The following is a 19,933-nucleotide window of genomic DNA, read 5'->3' as shown; positions in this document are numbered from 1 at the left end:
ATCTTAACTTTTTATTATCATAGGAAAGGAGTAAGTTCGGTAAGGGCCATATTTGGCCCCAATTATAAAGTTCATAGTTACAAGACAATAAATGCTTTAAGTTGCCTTAAAGACATGCGAGAAAGTTAAACAGAACTGTTTTTGTCAAAGTTTAATTCTAACACGTTGATTTTTACATCCCAAAAAGGTCAAGATAAGGGATTTTTGTGAAATTTGACAAAATCAGCTGGATTTCAACCAAATAAAGGACCAGGAAACATAGAGCGCAGGCGTCGACAAGCTTAATATTCAAATAAGACATGTGAAATGTCTTCACAAACATTATTTTAAAAGATCTTTGTTGTCGACGTATGCGCTCTATGTTTCCTGTCCAATAATCTATGGAAATTTACCCAGTTTCATTGATTTTTTCGTGAAAAATCAATATGAGTACAACTTGTGACGTCATAATGAAACGCAGGAGCGTGAAATTTTCAATAAAATGGCTTATATCCTATCTAGTCAATGTATTAGCTATAATTTATCGTGATATTGGTAAATAAATCCGAATTTGAAATTTGCGCTAAAAAAGGGGGCCATTTTAGGACCTTATCGAACATACTCCTTTAGCACACGTGTAAAGGGGTGACATGTGATGAGAGAAAAATAATTTAATGTTAACTGAAGATAGTATTATCTGGTTCTAAAAGTAGTAATCTGATACACCAAATAATTTAACAACTCTTTTTACAAAGTTTGATTAAAAAACTGAAACGCGATGACTATCGAACTTTAGGTATTTAAACATGTAACACCAACCATGCACCTATTCAAAAAATTGAACAAATCAATTTATATTGATTATAAACCACATACTTATTCAATATTGTTTTGTCTTTCAAGGGCAATATATATTAACAATATGACTTTTGAAAGGCAAATTCAATTGAAGCGCAATTACAGAAAAATCCAAAACAGATCATATTAATATACAGTGATTAAGGAAATACGATTAGAACTCTTTTTGTCACAATGTCGATTTCAGTACTAATATAAAATGGCTGAACTGAAACTGATAGTAAAATTATTTTTACAATTTGACTTCATATAAATGAGGTCAGTTTCTTTGACTTTAAGGTTGTATCTATATGTTTTCTTCCGAAACTATTTAAGAAGTCTATTACCTTCAAATTGTCTGTTTATTGTAACTGATAAACAAACACATGCATAATGATTGCACATGTCCGTTGGTAATAAGGGGCGTATGGTAGAGATGGGTACATAAAGGGTACTTGACCAAATATCATAGACCCTCTGTTAGGGGAAGTTCTCGGAATGTATAAATAAATAACAAACATCTTTGTTAAGGTTATAACAACAATTTCATAATATATAAATAGCTCTGAAATAATCAAATATGCTGTTTGAATAAAAAAGTAAAGTAGTATAATTTAGTACCTACAAAGATTGCTTTTTAGGATAAAAATAAGAAATAAAAAGGTTTTATTTAATTGCCACAACAACAGAAGAACCAGATGATCATACATAGGTTAACAGACTATATTTGTGCAAAGATCTAAACAAAAGTGTTATACTTTTTTTTTATATTTTGAAGGCGAAAATATTGCTCAAAGAATACTTAATCAGGTTAATTAAACATCCTTCCAATATAACCAAAAAAATAATAAGGTATATATTTCGAGAGACTTGAATAGCTATGCCCAAACGTACATAACGTATACATCATGTACAAAGACTTTCTCTCAAAAGAAATCTTTATTTTTATCAAAATCTACAAATATTTAACTATATTGATTTATTGTCTTCTTGCACTCTCATTCACCAACAGATTTTCCGTATGTAGCAATCTTAAATTTTTTATTAACATAGGAAATTTTGCAAAATTGAAAAGGAGTGACCTGTGATGAGAAAAAAAAATGTGAACTGAAAATAATATTAACCTATTATAAAAGTAGTAATCTGATACACCAACTAAGTTAACAACTCGTTTTACAAAGTTTAAAAAATTGGAATGCAATTACTACCGAACTTTAGGTTTAAAAACATGTTAAACCAACCATGCACCTATTAAAAAACCTAAACAAATCAATGTATATCGATTATAAACTACATATTCAATATTGTTTTGTCTTTCAAGGACAATATATATTAAAAATGTGACTTTTGAATTGCAAATTCAATTTGAATCGCAATTACAAAACAAAATCCAAAACATGTATTGATATGGATTTCTAAAGAAATAAAGTCAGATCTTTTTATGTCACAGTGTCGATTTCAAAATTATTGTTAAAAGGCTGTACTGAAAATACTGAAAATATTTTAATATTTGACGTCATATAAAAGTCAGTTGTATTGACTTTAGTGCTCGTAAAGATTCTGCCTATATGTTTTTTTCGAAACTATTAAAGAAGTCTCTGAACTTACCTTCAGAATGTTTGATCATTTTTATTGGTAAAACACATACATTGTGGGTGCGCTTGTCCGTTTGTAATTAATGACGTATGGTAGAGGTAGGTACCTTAAGGGTACCTGACCAAATATCATAGAACCTCTATTAAGGGAACTTCTTGGAATGTATAATCTAATAATAACCATCTTTGATAAGGTTATTACAACAAGTTCATAATATATAAATAGCTCCGAGTTCATTAAATAGGATGTTTGAATGAAAAAGTAAAGAAGTTAGTACCTACAAAAGAGTTTATGTAATGCTTAAAGGAGAATAAACTGTTTTCGACTTGTCGCGAAAAAAATAGATTGTTTTTCGCCGCAGGCGAAAAAGAAATTTGTCCAGAAAAAAAAACCATAGACCCCCCCTTCCCCCCCCCCCCTCTCCCCGAAAATCAAATGGTTGCTGCCTTAACAGACTGAATTTGAACATAATCTAAACAAAAGTATTACATTATTTTACATTCTGAATGCAAAAATATTGCTCAACAATACTTTGTTTATGTTAATTAAACGTCCAATATAACGAAAACACATAAATGCATATTTTTCATAGACTTGAATGGCTATGCATAAAGGTGCATGACGTTTACATCACGTACAAAGACTTTCTCTTAAAAGATTTTTTTTCTTTATTAAAACCTACAAAAAATTACCTCTATTGAATTATTGTCTTCTTGCACTCTCATTCACCAACAGAGTTTTACTATGTTGCAATCTTATAATAAAATAAAATTCGCACAAGTGCACAGGGGGGCCTGTGATGAGAGAAAAAATAAATAAAAAGTGAACTGAAGATAGTGTAGTAAAGTAGTAATCTGATACACAAAATAATTTAAAAACTCGTATAACAAAGTTTGATTAATAAATTGGAACGCACTGAATATCGAACTTTAGGTTTTTAACATGTTCAACCAACCATGCACATATTAAAACACCTGAGCAAATCAATTTATATCGATTATAAACTATATATTCAATATTGTTTTGTCTTTCAAGGACAATATATATTGAAAATATGACTTTTGAAATGCAAGCTCATTTTGAATCGCAATTACAAGAAAACCGTGTACTATTTTAAAACCATTTTGAATACTTTTACATTGCATGTTGATTATGAATCTTTTTGTTTTATAAGTAAAAATGCCCCAAAAAGATTAGATAAAAATGCATCAAAGTCGTCTTTTAAGATAAATTTTGATTTCCACAACTGTGCGCTCTTTAATTAATTTGTTTTAAATCTATATGTATTGATTATTATATGACGTGGTTCGAAATGATATGGTCTCAACGATGAGGTTGAAAAACTTTACTTTAAAAGTGGGTATCGTGTCAAAACATAACAGTAGTTTAAATGTTTGAATACCTGTGTATTATTTAAATAATGTGAAGCTTGTGTTTAACTTTAAAAAAAAAAAAAAAACTTTCGCAAAAATACAATACAAACAATTTCAATGGAAGTATATTGTTGGGAAATATTAAACTCATTTATAAAGTTGCTTTTGATGTCTGCTTAGTGTTTTTTTTTCTGTTATGTGGCACGTTCAGACGTATATCATACTGGTATGGACTATATTTACGTAATGTATTGATATCAAGCAATTAAGTATTGATTTAAGAGGTGGATGTTTTAAGTCTTATCGTTTTCTATGATATTAACTGACGTTAAATTTGTCAGCACCAAAAGGCCTTGGCAGAGCAGTCAGGAGCTTAGACACATCATCAACATGAATAAGTCAATTTCAATAAGAATCTCTACACAGCAACTACAAGTAAGACACACAGACCAATACATTTTGTAAATGCTTGTTTGATAATAAACTACTTGCATGATTGAAATTTTACATTTGCGCCAGAAGCGCGTTTCCTTAACAAAAGACTCATCAGTGACGCTCGAATCAAAACAGTTAATTTGTAATTATGACAATATCAATCATAGGGTACCGATCAGTTAATGTCTTCTCAATGAGAAACGCTTGTTTGCGTATGATGGTTTAAGTGACCCTTAAAAAGATAAAAGCAAAAAGAAATAGGTTTAAACGTCATGTACAAACTTAATCATGCCCAAAACAAGGTTTCATTATATTAATTTTGATCTTAAATGTTTTAACTGTAATAATATTGCGAAAATATTCAGGAAAATATTTATTAAAATATCCTATTTTTTCAGATATTGTTGATTTTAATCAATAATTGTGTTTTTTTGACGTCATACATGTAAATTAATTCCTTAAAAGTCTTATGATACTTTTGCACTATTTAAGACTTACATATTCATTATATATGTAGTATATATACAATTTTGTCTGATTATTCATGTTCTGTCATACACAAACATTTAGCCATACATACAACATGTATGAACGTGGGCATCGAATGAAAACATCATCAATGCTGTATCAGGTTTTAAAATTCAGGCAAGAAATGCTTTGCCCACGGAAGGTTTAGCAAATCTAAAATATCAATATTGGTCCTCAGTTATTATCGACAAGGACACAATTTAACAACATTAAAACATGTGATAACATTGCAAATATGAATGTTAAGCTTCGGCATTTTACTGTTGTGCCTCTGATTTCTCCTATAATATCCGTGCATGTCACAAAATTGGCAACACACAGGTGTTCCATATAGAGCAAATCGCCTACACCTTACAAAGGCAAACGAAATAAACACCGGTTTTAAGTAAGGTTCGTAATGCTCTTAAATTTGTTATGTACTGTTATGAAAATTGTGTAAAGCAACAGTAGAATACCGCTGTTCGAAATTCATAAATGAATTGAGAAAAATAATAAATCAGGGTAAAAAACTAAACCAGAAAACATCAAATATAAGAAAATTACGACACAACAGAAACATAACATAAAAGTGTTACACACATAGACACGAACTATGATATATATAACAATGGCCATTTTCCTGACTCGGTACATGACATTTGAATAAGAAAATAGTGGGTTGAACCTAGTTTTGTGTCATGCTAAAACTCCCGCTTTTATGGCAATGTAAAAAATATATAACATTATATGAAAGGACAACAGTACAAATAAATGGGAGAACATATATGACAAATAACACACGAAAAATTGATACAAATTAATGTTGCCAGATTTAGTACGTCAGACGCGCGTTTCGTCCTCAAAAGACTGACCAGTGACGCCCAGACGAGATAAATTCGAAAGCCAAAAAAAAGTATTATGTTAATGAGCATTGAAGACCAAAAGTTCCAGAGCGTAACCGGTTAAAAAAAAATATTTTGCGGTCGTTCAAAAAATGAAAAACGTAACAGATCTTATATTAATGTTTGAGGCTAAATTTGATTTGATATTGCTATGTTTGCTTTCATTCGATGCAGTGGTTTTCTAAAAGAAGACATTGTTATGTAATTCACATAGGGTCCTATGTTAAACTAAGTCCAAAGCTGGCGACCACCTTTGACAATGGATCGTCTGCAAAGTAACAGCACGTGTTCAGCAACTCATAAGAAACACTCATGCCATGTTTGCTTTCATTTCAATTAGTGTTTTCTAATAGAAAATATTCGTATGTATTTCCCATAGGGTCCTTGTAAAACTAAGTCCCGAGCTGGTGGCCATCTTGGATAATGGATTGGCTACAAAGTATTAACACTTTTTCAGCATCTCATTAGGAACATTAATGTCATAGATATAGGAGGATGTGTTGTGAGTTCCAATGCGACAACTCTCCATCCAAATAACAACTTATAAAAGTAAACCATTAAAGGTCAATGTACGGCCTTCAACACGGAGCCTTGGCTCACACCGATCAACAAGCTATTAAGTGCCTCAACATTACTAGTGATAAACCACCTAAACGGGAAAACCAACGCTCTAATCTATATACATATATGGGTCCTATGTTGAGCTAAGTCCCCGGCTGGCGGCTATTTGTGATGATTGATCGGCTACAGAGTAACAACACTTAGTCAACACCTCATAAGGAACATTCATGCTATGTTTATTTTCATTCCATTTAGTGGTTCTCAAATAGAAGATATTTGTATGTGTTTCCCATAGGGTCCTATGTAAAACTAAGCCCCAACTGGCGTCCATCATGGATTATGGATCGGCTACAAGGTAACAACACTTTGTCAGCATCTCATAAGGAACATTCATGCCTTCTTTTGTTTCATACCATTTTGCGGTTCTCTTAAATGAAGGTATTTGTACCTACCGAATTAGACTATTTACCGGATTTGATATCAAATAAGCAACACGACGGATGCCACTTGAGGAGCAGAGTCTGCTTACCCTTCGGGAACACCTGAGATCACCCCTAGTGTTTGGTAGGGTTCGTGTTTTTTATTCTTAGGTTTTCTATGTTATATCATATGTACTATTGTTTGTCTGTTTGTCTTTTTCATTTTTAGCCATGGCGTTGTCAGTTTGTTTTATATTTATAAGTTTGACTGTCCCTTTGGTATCTTTCGTCTCTCTTTTGTATGTATTTTCATTATGGTCCTGTGTTATAAGTCTCCGTCTGGATACCATCTTTGATTATGGATCGGTTACAAATTAACAAAACTTATTCGCCACCTCGTAAAGAACATCATGCTATGTTTAATTTCATTTCATTTAGTGGTTCTCTAATAGAAGATATTTGTATGTATTTCCCATAGAGTTCTATTTAAAACTAAGTCCTAAGCTGGCGGCCATTTTGAATGATGTATCGGCTTCAAAGTAACAAAACTTGGTCAGCACCTCATAAGAAACAGTAAGGCCATATTTGGTTCCATTTTATTCAGTGGTTCTCTAAAAAAATATATTTCTCGCTACATTGAAGACCTGTTGGTGACCTTCTGCCTGTTTTTTTTTGTATTTGGTCTGGTTGTTGTCTCTTTGACACATTCCCCATTTCCGTTCTCAATTTTATTTGTTTGTATTCTCCATAGGGTTCAAACTAAGTCCCCCGCTAAGAGCAATCTTGAATAATTGATCGGCTTCAACATGTTCAAAGTAACAACACATGGTCAGCACCTCATAAGGAATATTTATTCCATATTTGGTTCCAAATCATTCAGTGCTTCTCTAGAAAAAGTTAAAAATGTAAAAAGTTAACGACGACGACGACGACGGACGATGACGATGGACAACGACGATTGACCACAGACGCCAACTGAGCCAGGTAAACCAAACATGGGTGCTGACCCATTTCTCAAATCATGCATTTAGTCCAAATAGTGAACAATATCCGTATGAACTTTTCAAGTAAATCATTTATTTCATATATTTAGTCTAATTTTGGCCCATTCAAATATAAAGAAAAAAATTCCTGCTCAGTCACTTGTTTATCATAGAAAAGTGTCAAATACCATTACACAGATAATGTTTGTTTACAAGTGACTTTTGAGCTCCCCATTTCTTGGCGCATTAGGGATATTGTCCAAATTACGGTAATTTTTGTTTTCGGAGTTGATAAGTTCAAGCGAAACAACTGTATATACCTATATACAGGAAGTGACACCCTAAATCTCATGTACAGTTGCTAGTGCAGTACATGCAGTAGACACACGTGTAAAGTCTAGATCATCACTATATAAAACTGGTTCCCTAGTTTTTATGCTGTATAAACAGATAAAAGAAACAATGTATTTATTTATTTATCATAATTTATATGTATGTGTTTTACATGGTCCAAGGACACAGTTATCGTCCTTTGGTTTTCGTTGTCTACGAATATAGTACCTAGCGTTAACAGTGTATATCTTGCATGTTTAATTTGATACCCTTTCCCAATTTATTTCTTGATATTAAATGCATGAAATATTAAGCAGGGGGATGAAATTACATGTTTTAAAAAAATTGGGTGCTGAATCTTTATGTTTGGGGCAGTTCAAAAAGGTCAAATTTTATCACGTCTGAAGCTCTCAAACTGAATTTCACACCCCCTTTACACAGAATTGTCAATATTTTGAGTTAGAGTTAGTAGAAGTTTCTATACTTTTGATATTATTTGTCTTACTGGTAGTACACTACACTGTAAAAATCTTTCTGAGAAAGAGCAGGTGCGATTTTTTTAATTTGAATTTATTGTCTAAAAGAAATGCACTACGAAATAACTGTGTTCTCGGGCCACATGATTAATTTGAATAACTTAGGGATAGACTTCAAATGGAGATTCTCCTACTTACAGGAGGTTTATACACTGATCATGAAACCAAGTGCCATCTGTCGTCATAAGCTCGGTATACATTATGTAACAATGACTTTTAATGAATCGCCAGGTTACGAGTCACAAATTGTCAATTTGCGAATAAAGAATTTTGAAATAACAAAGATACAAGTTGCAAATTGACATCTTACAAAATAAGTTTATTTTTAAAGTTTACAGTTCCAAGTTTCAAATTGATAATTTACGAATAAAATTATTTGATCTTTCACAATTGCAAATTACAATTAATTATGTATTAATTAAGAATTTTGGAAGTACAAAGAGAAAATTTGCAAATTTACAATTTACGAATTAAACAAATTGTAATTACACAGACATATTTATACATGTAACAAATTGACAATTTACAAGTAAACAATGTTGATGCAGTAGGCTTGCCATGCAATATGTCATAAAACATTTTGTATGAATGAACATGCGTGAAACCACAAATGTATTAATATATATAATTTTCTAAAGAAAATATTTGTATTTATCATAAAAACCTCTGACTAAATTTGCGCATGTTCAATCATTTAAGTACCTGTCTATTTAACTCAGGCCAAATGCAACAAAATTTTACTTTAGCATCTCTTCGCATTTCATCAATCTTTTAATGAAGAAAAATGAGTATTAGGGAAAATTCTCATACAAAACGTCGACAATTTTCTCTCTTTTTTTTTAATTTATACTACTTGTTTTGTACTATTTTTACTTATCTTGTTGAATCATTTTGCTGTTTAATGTTTTTATCTTTAGAATATTCTTTCTGATCATTTTGAATTTTGCCTAGAATTACAAAACCTGAAATTCAAGTAAAAATATATTCTTTAAGAGGTAGATTGACAATTGTTGTCATTTTGGTCTTATACTTATAGTTAGAAAAAACTGTGTTGAACTACATTGAACGTATCTTAAAGATTTAAATTACATGGTTAGATGTGGGGTACATGTTTGGATAATGAACTAAGTTGTGATACTATTTCTACGTTCAATCTTAAAAAACGAGTCTGCACAAGGTGGACATTGACTCCCACTAACCCTGCCTGATTCATTGGCAATTAAAAATGTAGCCTTGGAGTCTTTTGGTGAAAAACTATACACATCTTCGTTAGAACCTTCTTTGCTTTTAACCTGTATTATCTCAAATAATCCTTCATTGGCTGAACCAGAATCAATTCCACGAGCCCATATATTAAGCCCACCAATTATTGCGCAATACGTTTTCCATTTAGATGAACAAATTTTGAAATAAGTCTTTCCATCAATGGCAGTTTTAGAAAATGTAAATTTAGATTGATCGGTTTCTTGTTTTTGCCAACGTAACCATGTACCTGCTATATCGACCATGTACAGAAAAGCACCATTAAATTTCACCGACTTTATTACGTATTTACCATTACACAAGTATTCTAAGGGATGTTGTTTTCCTTGATCCGGAAAGTAAAATTCAATTAAATTAGCAACAACTTTCCAATCATTTGGATTGTACATAAAATTATATACAAGTGTATCCTGTATTGGCTCAACAAGAAACTCAAAAAGAGACCTGTCATTTTCAGTTTGACTATTATGCATGTTCTCCACTCCTCCACCAATGTGGAAGTTTGAACTTACATCTAGAATTCGAAGATACAGTGTGAATGTAATATCACGCAACACACTTAAAACGATATACTCTTGCGTATACTTCATGAGTTTCGAAAAATTCCTTCTTTTCCCTAACTTCTTCTCCTTGTCGATTCGCTCCCACAATTCAGCCATGAATTCAACTTCCTTAAACGGTTCCACATTTTTCTCAATAAATTTGATATCGTTCTCATTTATTTCATGAATACTTACTCCTGTAAGAAATGATATTTTAGAAACGAAAAAAGCTTTTGCTCCTTTAAATTTGTAAAATAATTCTTCGTCAATCTTAGACTCGACGAGTTTTAAAATATCATCGAGTTTTTGATCATGACGTATTTTAAGAATTTTTTCTACCGTTGTAACGACAGCAGACAGTCTTTGATCAACAACTTTAATCACAGATAAAACTTCAAACGCTTTTTTTAAGGCTTTTTTTGTTTTAGATAATGGTTCATTGGCAGCTGCTAGATCTTCAATTACAGTAACTGCATTTCTCCTTCGGGTGTTCTCATCTCTAGCTGGCCTGTTCGAGCAGGTCTCTGAAATAAAAAGACAAGAAAAAAAGTATAATTGTGAGCTTAACATAATGATTATCACAACCTTAATGTGCTAACTAATGGTTTCTTTAAATGAGAAAATGACGTGGTCAAGTTTAGCTCCTCGAAACGAAAATTGATAGATGTTCCCAACATACATCATTATGTTGATAAAACATTAATTTCGTCTATAAACAAAGATTTCGATGAAGTATAAATCTACATATATCTGTGTGTTTGCGTTATAATGGATGTTTGAATATACTTGGTATACAGAAACACAATTTTGACCTGTTAACTTCTGACATATTGAATCCAGGCGCATACGATTTCTTCCGGTTTCTTTTATTCTCATTTAATGAGTTAAATTCAATTTAAAATTGTACTTTTTTATTGGACAATCGTAAAGACAGACAGACAGACAAAACATATACTATCTTCACCCGATATGCTTGCCGAGGAGTATAAAAAGATCAGTGTTTTGTATCGCTTGCGTCTGTCACTACATACTGTATAATTTGTGTGGGTTAACATTTCGTAGTTTTTGTCTCTCTATAAGATTTCATGGGAATTTTAATTCGTGGTTTACTTGAATGTAGGTGGTATTATATGGATGTCACATTTTCATGAAGGTTTCAATTTCGTGGATATCTTTTTTCCACGCAATAAACGAAATTAAATCCTTCACGAAAATTTCTGCTTTTGCAGTACATATTACTATAGTGTGCTAGTGACCTAATACGGTATATATGGGGTCAGTAAATTCCATATTTGGTTAAAGCGGAGCTTGAATCCCTATATGGAAGTTACTGACCCCATATATACCGTATTACGTCACTAGCACAGTATATAACGAATTTATCATACCGACTAAGTTAACGTGTAAAATGTAGACTTGTGATCTATCAAAATGAGCAAGCCAGTCTTCAATACTGTTTGCATTAACAAACAACTTCCATTGATTCTACAAGAATAGCCAACGGTAACAATTTGTTGGGTTTAAATGTGTTGAATGAATTTATTTCAATCTTAATCATCAATTTCTTCATCCGTTGAAACCTTAACGATCTTTTAAGATTTTTCTCAGTTCCGTTTTGTTTTTATAAAGGGACGTAACACCACTACTAACCGTGTATGAAGTAAGCCCCGCCTCCCTACTACCTAATATGGAATATAAAGGGACGTAACTCCGCTACAAACCGTGTATAAAATACGCGCCGCCTCCCAACAAACTTAATGTCAAATATACAGGGTCTTCACGCGGACGCTTTTAACCGATCACATTCCTAAAAATGTAAACATGTATAGGAGGTAAGATAAATATATATATATGTGTGTGTATGCGTTATAATGACTGTTTGAATATACTTGGTACACCGTAACACAATTTAAACCTCTTAATTGACCTCTGCACATTGAAACCAGGATCATAAGGTTTCTTCTATTTGCCTCATTCTCAGCGTTTGGTATTGTTTTTTGTGGTCTCGAAACACATTTCTAAAGTAGACTGGTTTATATACTCTTTAGATCAATAGCGTACAAAAAATAAGTTTAATTCTTATAGAAAATGCGTATACCTTCACCTTCAAATTAGGATTACAATTTGCATAAAAGTTTGGAATCCAGAAACATTATCATGATGATTGATTTCTTGATAATTAACAGATTCGTCGATTTGAAGACATGTTTTCAACAAACTATCGACATGTTCATAGAAAACAACTGTACTCTTTATGTTCCCGACTTGTACCTTTATTCATATGAGGGTGATGACCTAATATATACAGGAACATCGTATCATTTAACTTCACGTTCAACTATAACGAGGATATCTTCTCATTCGAAAATTCAAAAGTTTTGAGATTATGTTGAACGCTTCTATCCAAACGAATTATGAATAAAGAATACAATAGTTACAGTTATACCTGCCTCATATCTTATCTTATCCTAAGTACATAGACATTACATAGGTATTACTTTCATCATTGTTAATAGGTTAACTGATGCGATGTGCTCTTGAAAAGTCACGAGCGAACAGTCTGATCATTAAATAACAGAACAGTCTGAGGTGTTAGTGTGTCATGTTTACTGTTTGTGTCCTATTCCCTATTGTGGAATGTAACTCATTATAAACTTGTATGGTTGGCAAATAGCGAAAACAGTCTAGCTCAAATTAATTAAAAACCGATCTCTCATCGTCCCCGTTTTCTGATATGTCGCGTGGGAGATCTTACGAAACCCGCTTTGAGGTCACATGTGAGTGCTATTTTACTTTTTGTTATTTAACTTTTTTTTTATTTCATAACAAAATTCAGAAAGTGGACTGTCGTTTTAATAACTATACCTTACTTTGAACATTCAGTAAACAGGAAGTTGAAACGCATTGCATATACATATCCATTCTTTAGTAAAACATGTTCTTTTGTTGCTCTAGTTTGCAAATCCTTAGCCATTTTGTGTTACAATGTGGGTATTAAGTAAACAGAACGTTGATGAGAAATGGATTTGAAAACGTATCACATGGCAGAGCATGAAACCTTATGACAAAGCTCGGTATAACCTAAATGTGGTGACCTAAAACATTGTTATTAATTGTCATACGTGCTCATTTTATGTGGTGCAGAACATAAGTATGCGGTTACAGGGGAATACGGAGCAATGAATCTGAAAATAAGGCACACAGTATAGTATACAGTCGGATATTAAATTTACGAAAATGTAGAAAAATGCAATAGAATGTTTAGAGGACAAAGGGCGTGCGTACAAACGGACATACGAACAGACATAGATAACACAGTATCTCCTCTCATTAAAATAGGGAACATAAGAATAAGACTTTTCCTTTGTCTACCTTAAAAATCAGATATAAAAATGTTACATGTATTTATAGTATTTGCTTGTTAAATACATAAGGCAAACTAAAACGAAAATAATTGATCACTTTCATTTCTTAAGAAGATATCATCTTTGTAGCTGTTAGAACATTACCAGGTGTCACCGTAGAATTTGGTTCATTTGTCTTTTTTAGTGCTGATTGGATAACTTGTTCCAACATGTCTGGTAGGGTGGATAGTTGCACTGCAATGTCATCTATTTTCTGAAATGAGAATACAAGCCGTGAATCAAAAATGACAGATGTTCAAATGCCTATGCATACATGAATTAATAAAACAAGATGTAAAGAGCATGAACTCAAAACTCAAAGAGACTAGGTGGGTAAACAAAAGATTGACGATACCGATGCTTATAATAATATGAATATCATCAGACAAAAAGAAACGAACAAAGAATCTTACGGAATGTCGGCGGCCTACATCAGGATGAGTATCATGAAATATGTTCAATCCGTTTTTTTTATGAAATTCACGCTTTTACAAATCAACTATTTAATAAATTATTGAAAATATTATTATACATTATAAAACATTGGGAAATTATTTTGAATTCCAATTATGAAATATTTCACCTATGCGGAAGACATCAACATGCATATGGGTTAATCAATATTTCTGGTGGTTTAACTAATTTTTTTAAAAATTAACACATCCCTTGCACTAAAACATTGAATACAAAAAGTTAATCCTAGATTTCCTGTATGTGTCGTATATGTACTGATTTGGAGTCATGATGAATGGATACCGCATTTCTTAAGTTGTTTATCTATTATGTTACATAAACCCTAAGTTAGGATTGATACTTTATGAACAATGTCTGAGACATGAATATAAACAAACATCAATGACGTTGTTGTTAGGAAAACACGTTACCTTAAAAAAAAAGTAAACCCAAAGAGACATTGAGTAGACCATAAGTAGCTATCGCTTACATTGATTTTATAAAAGAATATAAATCCTGATTTTTAAAAAAAAGTGTCCAATCATATAATAAATGATATTATTTTTTTTCAAACCAGAAGAAGCAAATTCTCTCCTAATCCTAAACAAACGTGTATAGAATTCATAATGTGTTTGAAATCAGCTTCAAGTGAGCCATGATCTGATACCAGAAATGATTTTTTTAAACATTTTTTTATATTTCTATGTCAAAACCAGTGCATTTAGGGTGGACAAACCTTAAATAGTTCTCTGAGCATTTTTGTTTTCGCCTATTTTTTCTAGCGCTGTATTGTTGTTTTAAAAGATGGCTCTGAGATTTTTTTTACGCGATATAAAAAAGTGCATGCTTACGAAACTGACACCGCTTTTAACCGACACTTTTCTTTGAAAGAGTTATCTCCCTGAACACTGCTTTTCTGGTTTGCACCACTTCTTTGCATCCGCATAAATATTATATCCTATTTTATTGGTTTTAACTCAGGTTGTCGTTGAATGATACCACATGAAAGTAATTTACATTTACCTCTTATTTAAAATAAGAGAAATGTAATAGTTATTTATACACCATATGTGATAGAGACCTGCTGTCTTTTGATTTGAGGTCCGGTGTCCACCAAGAAGAAACTGGGGTCAAGGTCAAAGTCATATTTATTTATTTTTTGCTCTTGCTTGTGCATGACACCTTATAAATTGTAATATATGTCGACATAAGATTTATCAAAAAAATGATAGTTGTGATCTCTCCTAAAAGAGAGCTGTTATTTGAAGCGATGAAGTAAAATTGACTCTGTGTTTTCGACCTTGTTGAAAATTAGATATCTGGTAAATAACTGAATCATTAGCAAAACATTGTTTGTGGTATTCTGATATGACGGCCTGGCTTGGTAACCGTAAAATTAAGATCAAGGTCATAGTTAAATTTGACGATTTTTATTTTTCCTCTAATTAAATTGGTATTTATGCATGATAAATCCAAGGTACCTTTTTCATTTAGCTCGGTGCATGCCCCATGAAAATGAACAGCATTTCTGTAGTTTTTGTGTTTCAATATTTTGATTTTCTTTGAATCACAGGATTCGATGCGTGTGACTTGCTCATGAAAAAGTTACGAAAGAAATTTTGGCAAAATCGTGTTTTGAAGTGTATATCAAGGGAAACAATAATAACGGAATAATCTTATTTAAGTATTTGAAGATATGCAAATCATAAAAGAATGATTGTAGGAAGGTTTGATAAAAGAAGGAAATACTAATTTTATTGTATAAGCTTACTTCTAGGGCAACTTCCAATTAATCAACTGAATAATTTTCTTAAAACATTTTTTATTTATAATTTCGACTGAAAGCAACAATTTCAGTGTTGGGCGGTAATTATATATATATAAGAAGACCACAATCTATTTTCGTGAATTACCAACATGAACATCAATGTGCTTTCTCGACCAGGATGTTTGAAAATACATTATACGGGAAAACAGGAAAGCAACGTCATACAATGCAATTATCATCGTAATTGATACTGAATAGAAAGCCTACGAACTACGAAATTAAAAGATTCCTTGCTATTGAAAACCAAAAATCTAAACAGTTTGAACTTGATTTTGTGTAACGATTTGAAATCTATAATATTACCTCTTCTAATCGATTTTCCTTCTCTATCTGCTCCAACAGCATATTATGGTACTGAATACATAAGGTTTCATCTAGTGAACGTTTGTTTACGTCTGAAAGAGACTGTTTGGTCGCGGCTTCATTTTTACAAACTTTGGCAATTTCCATTATTCCTGATGTAATGTCAACTTCATATCCTCGGTAATCAGCTTCTGATATTCTGCCATCACTTGAATGTCCTTGGACTTTATTTCTAATTTGGATGAGTCTATCGATTGTTTGTCTGAGTGGACAACACTGTTCTATAAGAACTTTGGTTAGTTGATCGCCAAGGTGTCTTACATCAATACCACGAGACGCTGATACGGTGCATACCAAATCACTTGGGGCATTTCGATGATGTGGACAGGGTAACTCGGGCAGGTTAAACATAACCTTCCATGACTGAAGATCTATCAACGGACCGGTCACTGGGAAAATGAAACCAGGCGAACATTGGCAGCATGGAATGTTTGGTTCCCTTAGATGATAAATGTGATGTTTGTTATTGTTAAGGAATTCCGGGAGCGATTGTGATTGAAAATTCAAACAGCTGTACCAAAACACATCATGACAAAGATTCACCAATAAAGTTCTTGTCAACGTTATATCAAGAAGATTTGTCGTAATGCCTGTTTTAGTTCTAGCGCAACAAAAGTCACTTCGATTCCCCAGCTTGTGACCGGGTATCTTTGCATACTTATCAAAAAGTAATTCCAACTGAGCGTTATAGAGAATACGGTTGTTTGGGAGAATATAACCTGGGTTGCACTGACAACATGTTTTAGAGTTGTAACACAAGTGGTAGATTTGGTGTTGATTTTGGATTATAAAATCTTCAAACGATAGGTTGCTTCTAGATAAATGGAGTTCTAAAAGATCCACAAATGAAGACTTGGTATTATCTACTATAAGTGTAGATCCTCTGTAAAAATTCTCCCTCTCTTTATTAGCCATAGCTCTGTCGCATAGTAGCTAGTTTGTCGGAGTTGAAAAAATTTTGCTTTATAATGTTACATCATCCTGAAATAAGCACAATATTCCTAAAATTATTTGAAAAAAAAGATATTTCATTATTTAGTAATTGAAACATTTTGAATAAAAATGTAGAGTTGGTTAGCACTATACGGAATTGTACCAAGGAGTGTGCTCCTTACACAGAAGCGGCTGCAACAAAGTTCTGAGGAGATGGAATTGACACTTCGTAAATTTTTTGGAACAACATCATAAATTGGTCGACCCATACGACATCTATGATGTACGATGTGTCTGTGTATAAACTAACTAAGGACATTTTACCTTGTCTTAGAATATGGTTTACCATTTATGTCGTCTGGTCTGTTAAGTACTGAACGTAACCTTTTCCCGAATATGATCTGAGTGTGAATTCGTATTTTTATAAGACGTGCCTAGGTATTTGTTTATCCAGCGTTCATGTATTCAGTTACGACGTTGGTTTTTTTTTGTAATTCTAATGAGATTGTGTTGTGTCTTATCGTTTGTAGTTGTGATTCTATTTTTTTATTGTCTATTAGTTTGTTAAAGTAAAAATAAGTAATTCCGTAGTTCATTTTTATGATTTAAGTTTAAAGCAACAATGTGCACAGGATTTATTTGTTCAATGAAATATGACTATAAAGAACGGTATGTTTTTAAACATGTGAAACCAACCATGCACCTTTGAATAACCTGAACAAATCAATATTATAATTATAAACTACATATATTCAATTTTGCTTTTTCTTTCAAGGACAGTATATATTACCAATATGATTTTTTGAAAAGCAAATTCATTCTGAAACGAATTATTCTTACAAAAAAATAAAGAACACATAATAATATGGATTTCTAAAGAAATGCAATCAGATATAATTACGTCACAGTGTCGATTTAAAAATTATTGTTACATGGCTGAACTGAAACTGAAAGTAGATTTATTTTAACATTAACCTTCATATAAAAGTCAGTTGTATTGACTGCAGTTCTAGTAAAGATTGTTCCTATATGGTTTCGTTTTTCGAAACTATTAAAGACGTCTATGAACTTACCTTCAGAATATTTGATCATTACTGATGATAAAACACTTAAATTATGATTGCGCATGTCAGTTGGTAATTATTGACGTATGGTAAAGATAAGAGGTACCTTAAGGATACCTGGCCAAATACCATAGACCCTCTATTTAGGGAATTTCTTGGAATGTATGAATAAATAATAAACATCTTTGTTAAGTTTATTACAACAAGTTCATAATATATGAATAGATCTGAATTCATCAAATATGATGTTTGAATTAAAAAGTAAAGAAGTAAGTACCTACAAAAGAAAATTTCATAGATTTAATTTTTGATAAACACCTTCACAAATGTGCCTCTATTTAATTAGTGTACTTTTACACTCTCATTCAACTACAGATTTTTCGTATGAACATGTACCAATCTTAACTTTTTATTATCATAGGAAATTTAACACAAGTGTAAAGGGTGACCTGTGATGAGCGAAAAAAATATTCAATGTGAACTGAAGATATTATTAACCGATTATAAAAGTAGTAATCTGATACACCAAATAAATTAACAACTCGTTTTACAAAGTTTTATTAAAAAATTTAAACGTAATGACTATCGAACTTGAGGTATTTAAACATGTGACACCAACCATGCACCTATTCAAAAATTGAACAAACCAATTTAAATTGATTATAAACCACATAATTATTCAATAATGTTTTGTCTTTCAAGGGCAATGTTTATTAACAATATGATTTTTGAAAGGCAAATTCAATTGAAGACCAATTACATAAAAATCCAAAACAGATATACATATGGTGATTAAGGAAAATTATTACAACCAGAACTCTTTTTGTCACAATGTCGATTTCAGTACTAATATAAAATGACTGAACTTAAACTGAAAGTAAAATTATTTTTACTATTTGACTTCATATAAACGCGGTCAGTTTAATTGTCTATAATGGCTAACAACAGTTAACAACATATTTGTTACGTTCGGAGGACGTGTTTTTCAACAGACTGTCGGCATCCCAATGGGAACAAACTGTGCCCCTCTACTTGCTGACTTGTTTCTTTATTATCATGAGGCTGACTTCATGCAGGAACTTCTTAGGAAGAAAGATAAGAAGTTAGCAATATCCTTTAACTCTACTTTCCGCTATATAGATGACGTTCTTTCACTAAACAATTCAAAATTTGGTGACTATGTGGATCGCATCTATCCCATCGAATTGGAGATAAAGGATACTACAGATACAGTTAAGTCGGCTTCATATCTTGACTTACATCTAGAAATTGACAATGAGGGTCGGTTGAAGACAAAACTTTACGACAAAAGAGATGATTTCAGCTTTCCAATTGTAAACTTTCCATTTCTAAGTAGCAACATTCCAGCAGCACCTGCATACGGGGTATATATCTCCCAATTGATACGATATTCCCGTGCTTGCATTTCCTATCATGATTTTCTTGATAGAGGGTTACTGCTCACAAGGAAGCTATTAAACCAAGAGTTCCAAATGGTGAAGTTGAAATCATCCCTTCGTAAATTTTACGGACGCCATCACGAGTTGGTTGACCGTTATGGAATAACCGTTTCACAAATGATATCGGATATGTTCCTTACGTCGTAACTACAATCCCCTTCC

General features: G+C 32.2%; 1 protein-coding gene across 1 annotated transcript; it reads right to left on the bottom strand.

Moving 5' to 3' along the window:
• Window positions 1-8,278: 8,278 nt before the first annotated feature.
• On the bottom strand, window positions 8,279-17,279 carry LOC134718681 (uncharacterized). Its single transcript, XM_063581337.1, has 3 exons — window positions 16,255-17,279; window positions 13,776-13,884; window positions 8,279-10,790 (listed from the first exon to the last, which is right to left on the bottom strand). Exons 1-3 carry the CDS (start codon window positions 17,227-17,229, stop codon window positions 9,586-9,588), a joined length of 2,289 nt encoding a protein of 762 aa, XP_063437407.1. The 5' UTR covers window positions 17,230-17,279; the 3' UTR covers window positions 8,279-9,585.
• Window positions 17,280-19,933: the final 2,654 nt, after the last annotated feature.

The sequence above is a fragment of the Mytilus trossulus genome, chromosome 5 (genome assembly GCF_036588685.1).
Source record: "Mytilus trossulus isolate FHL-02 chromosome 5, PNRI_Mtr1.1.1.hap1, whole genome shotgun sequence".
NCBI classification, from domain to species: domain Eukaryota; kingdom Metazoa; phylum Mollusca; class Bivalvia; order Mytilida; family Mytilidae; genus Mytilus; species Mytilus trossulus.
This window is presented reverse-complemented; position numbering and strand designations above follow the sequence as displayed.

What these genes read in the sequence shown, in the direction of transcription:
- LOC134718681 (XM_063581337.1), bottom strand. Translation starts at nt 17,229, where the DNA reads ATGGCTAATAAAGAGAGGGAGAATTTTTACAGAGGATCTACACTTATA. An exon ending in AGGAAAATCGATTAGAAGAG is followed by an intron (nt 13,885 to 16,254) that starts GTAATATTATAG and finishes TTCTCATTTCAG; the next exon opens with AAAATAGATGACATTGCAGT. An exon ending in AAATTCTACGGTGACACCTG is followed by an intron (nt 10,791 to 13,775) that starts GTAATGTTCTAA and finishes TTTTTATTTCAG; the next exon opens with AGACCTGCTCGAACAGGCCA.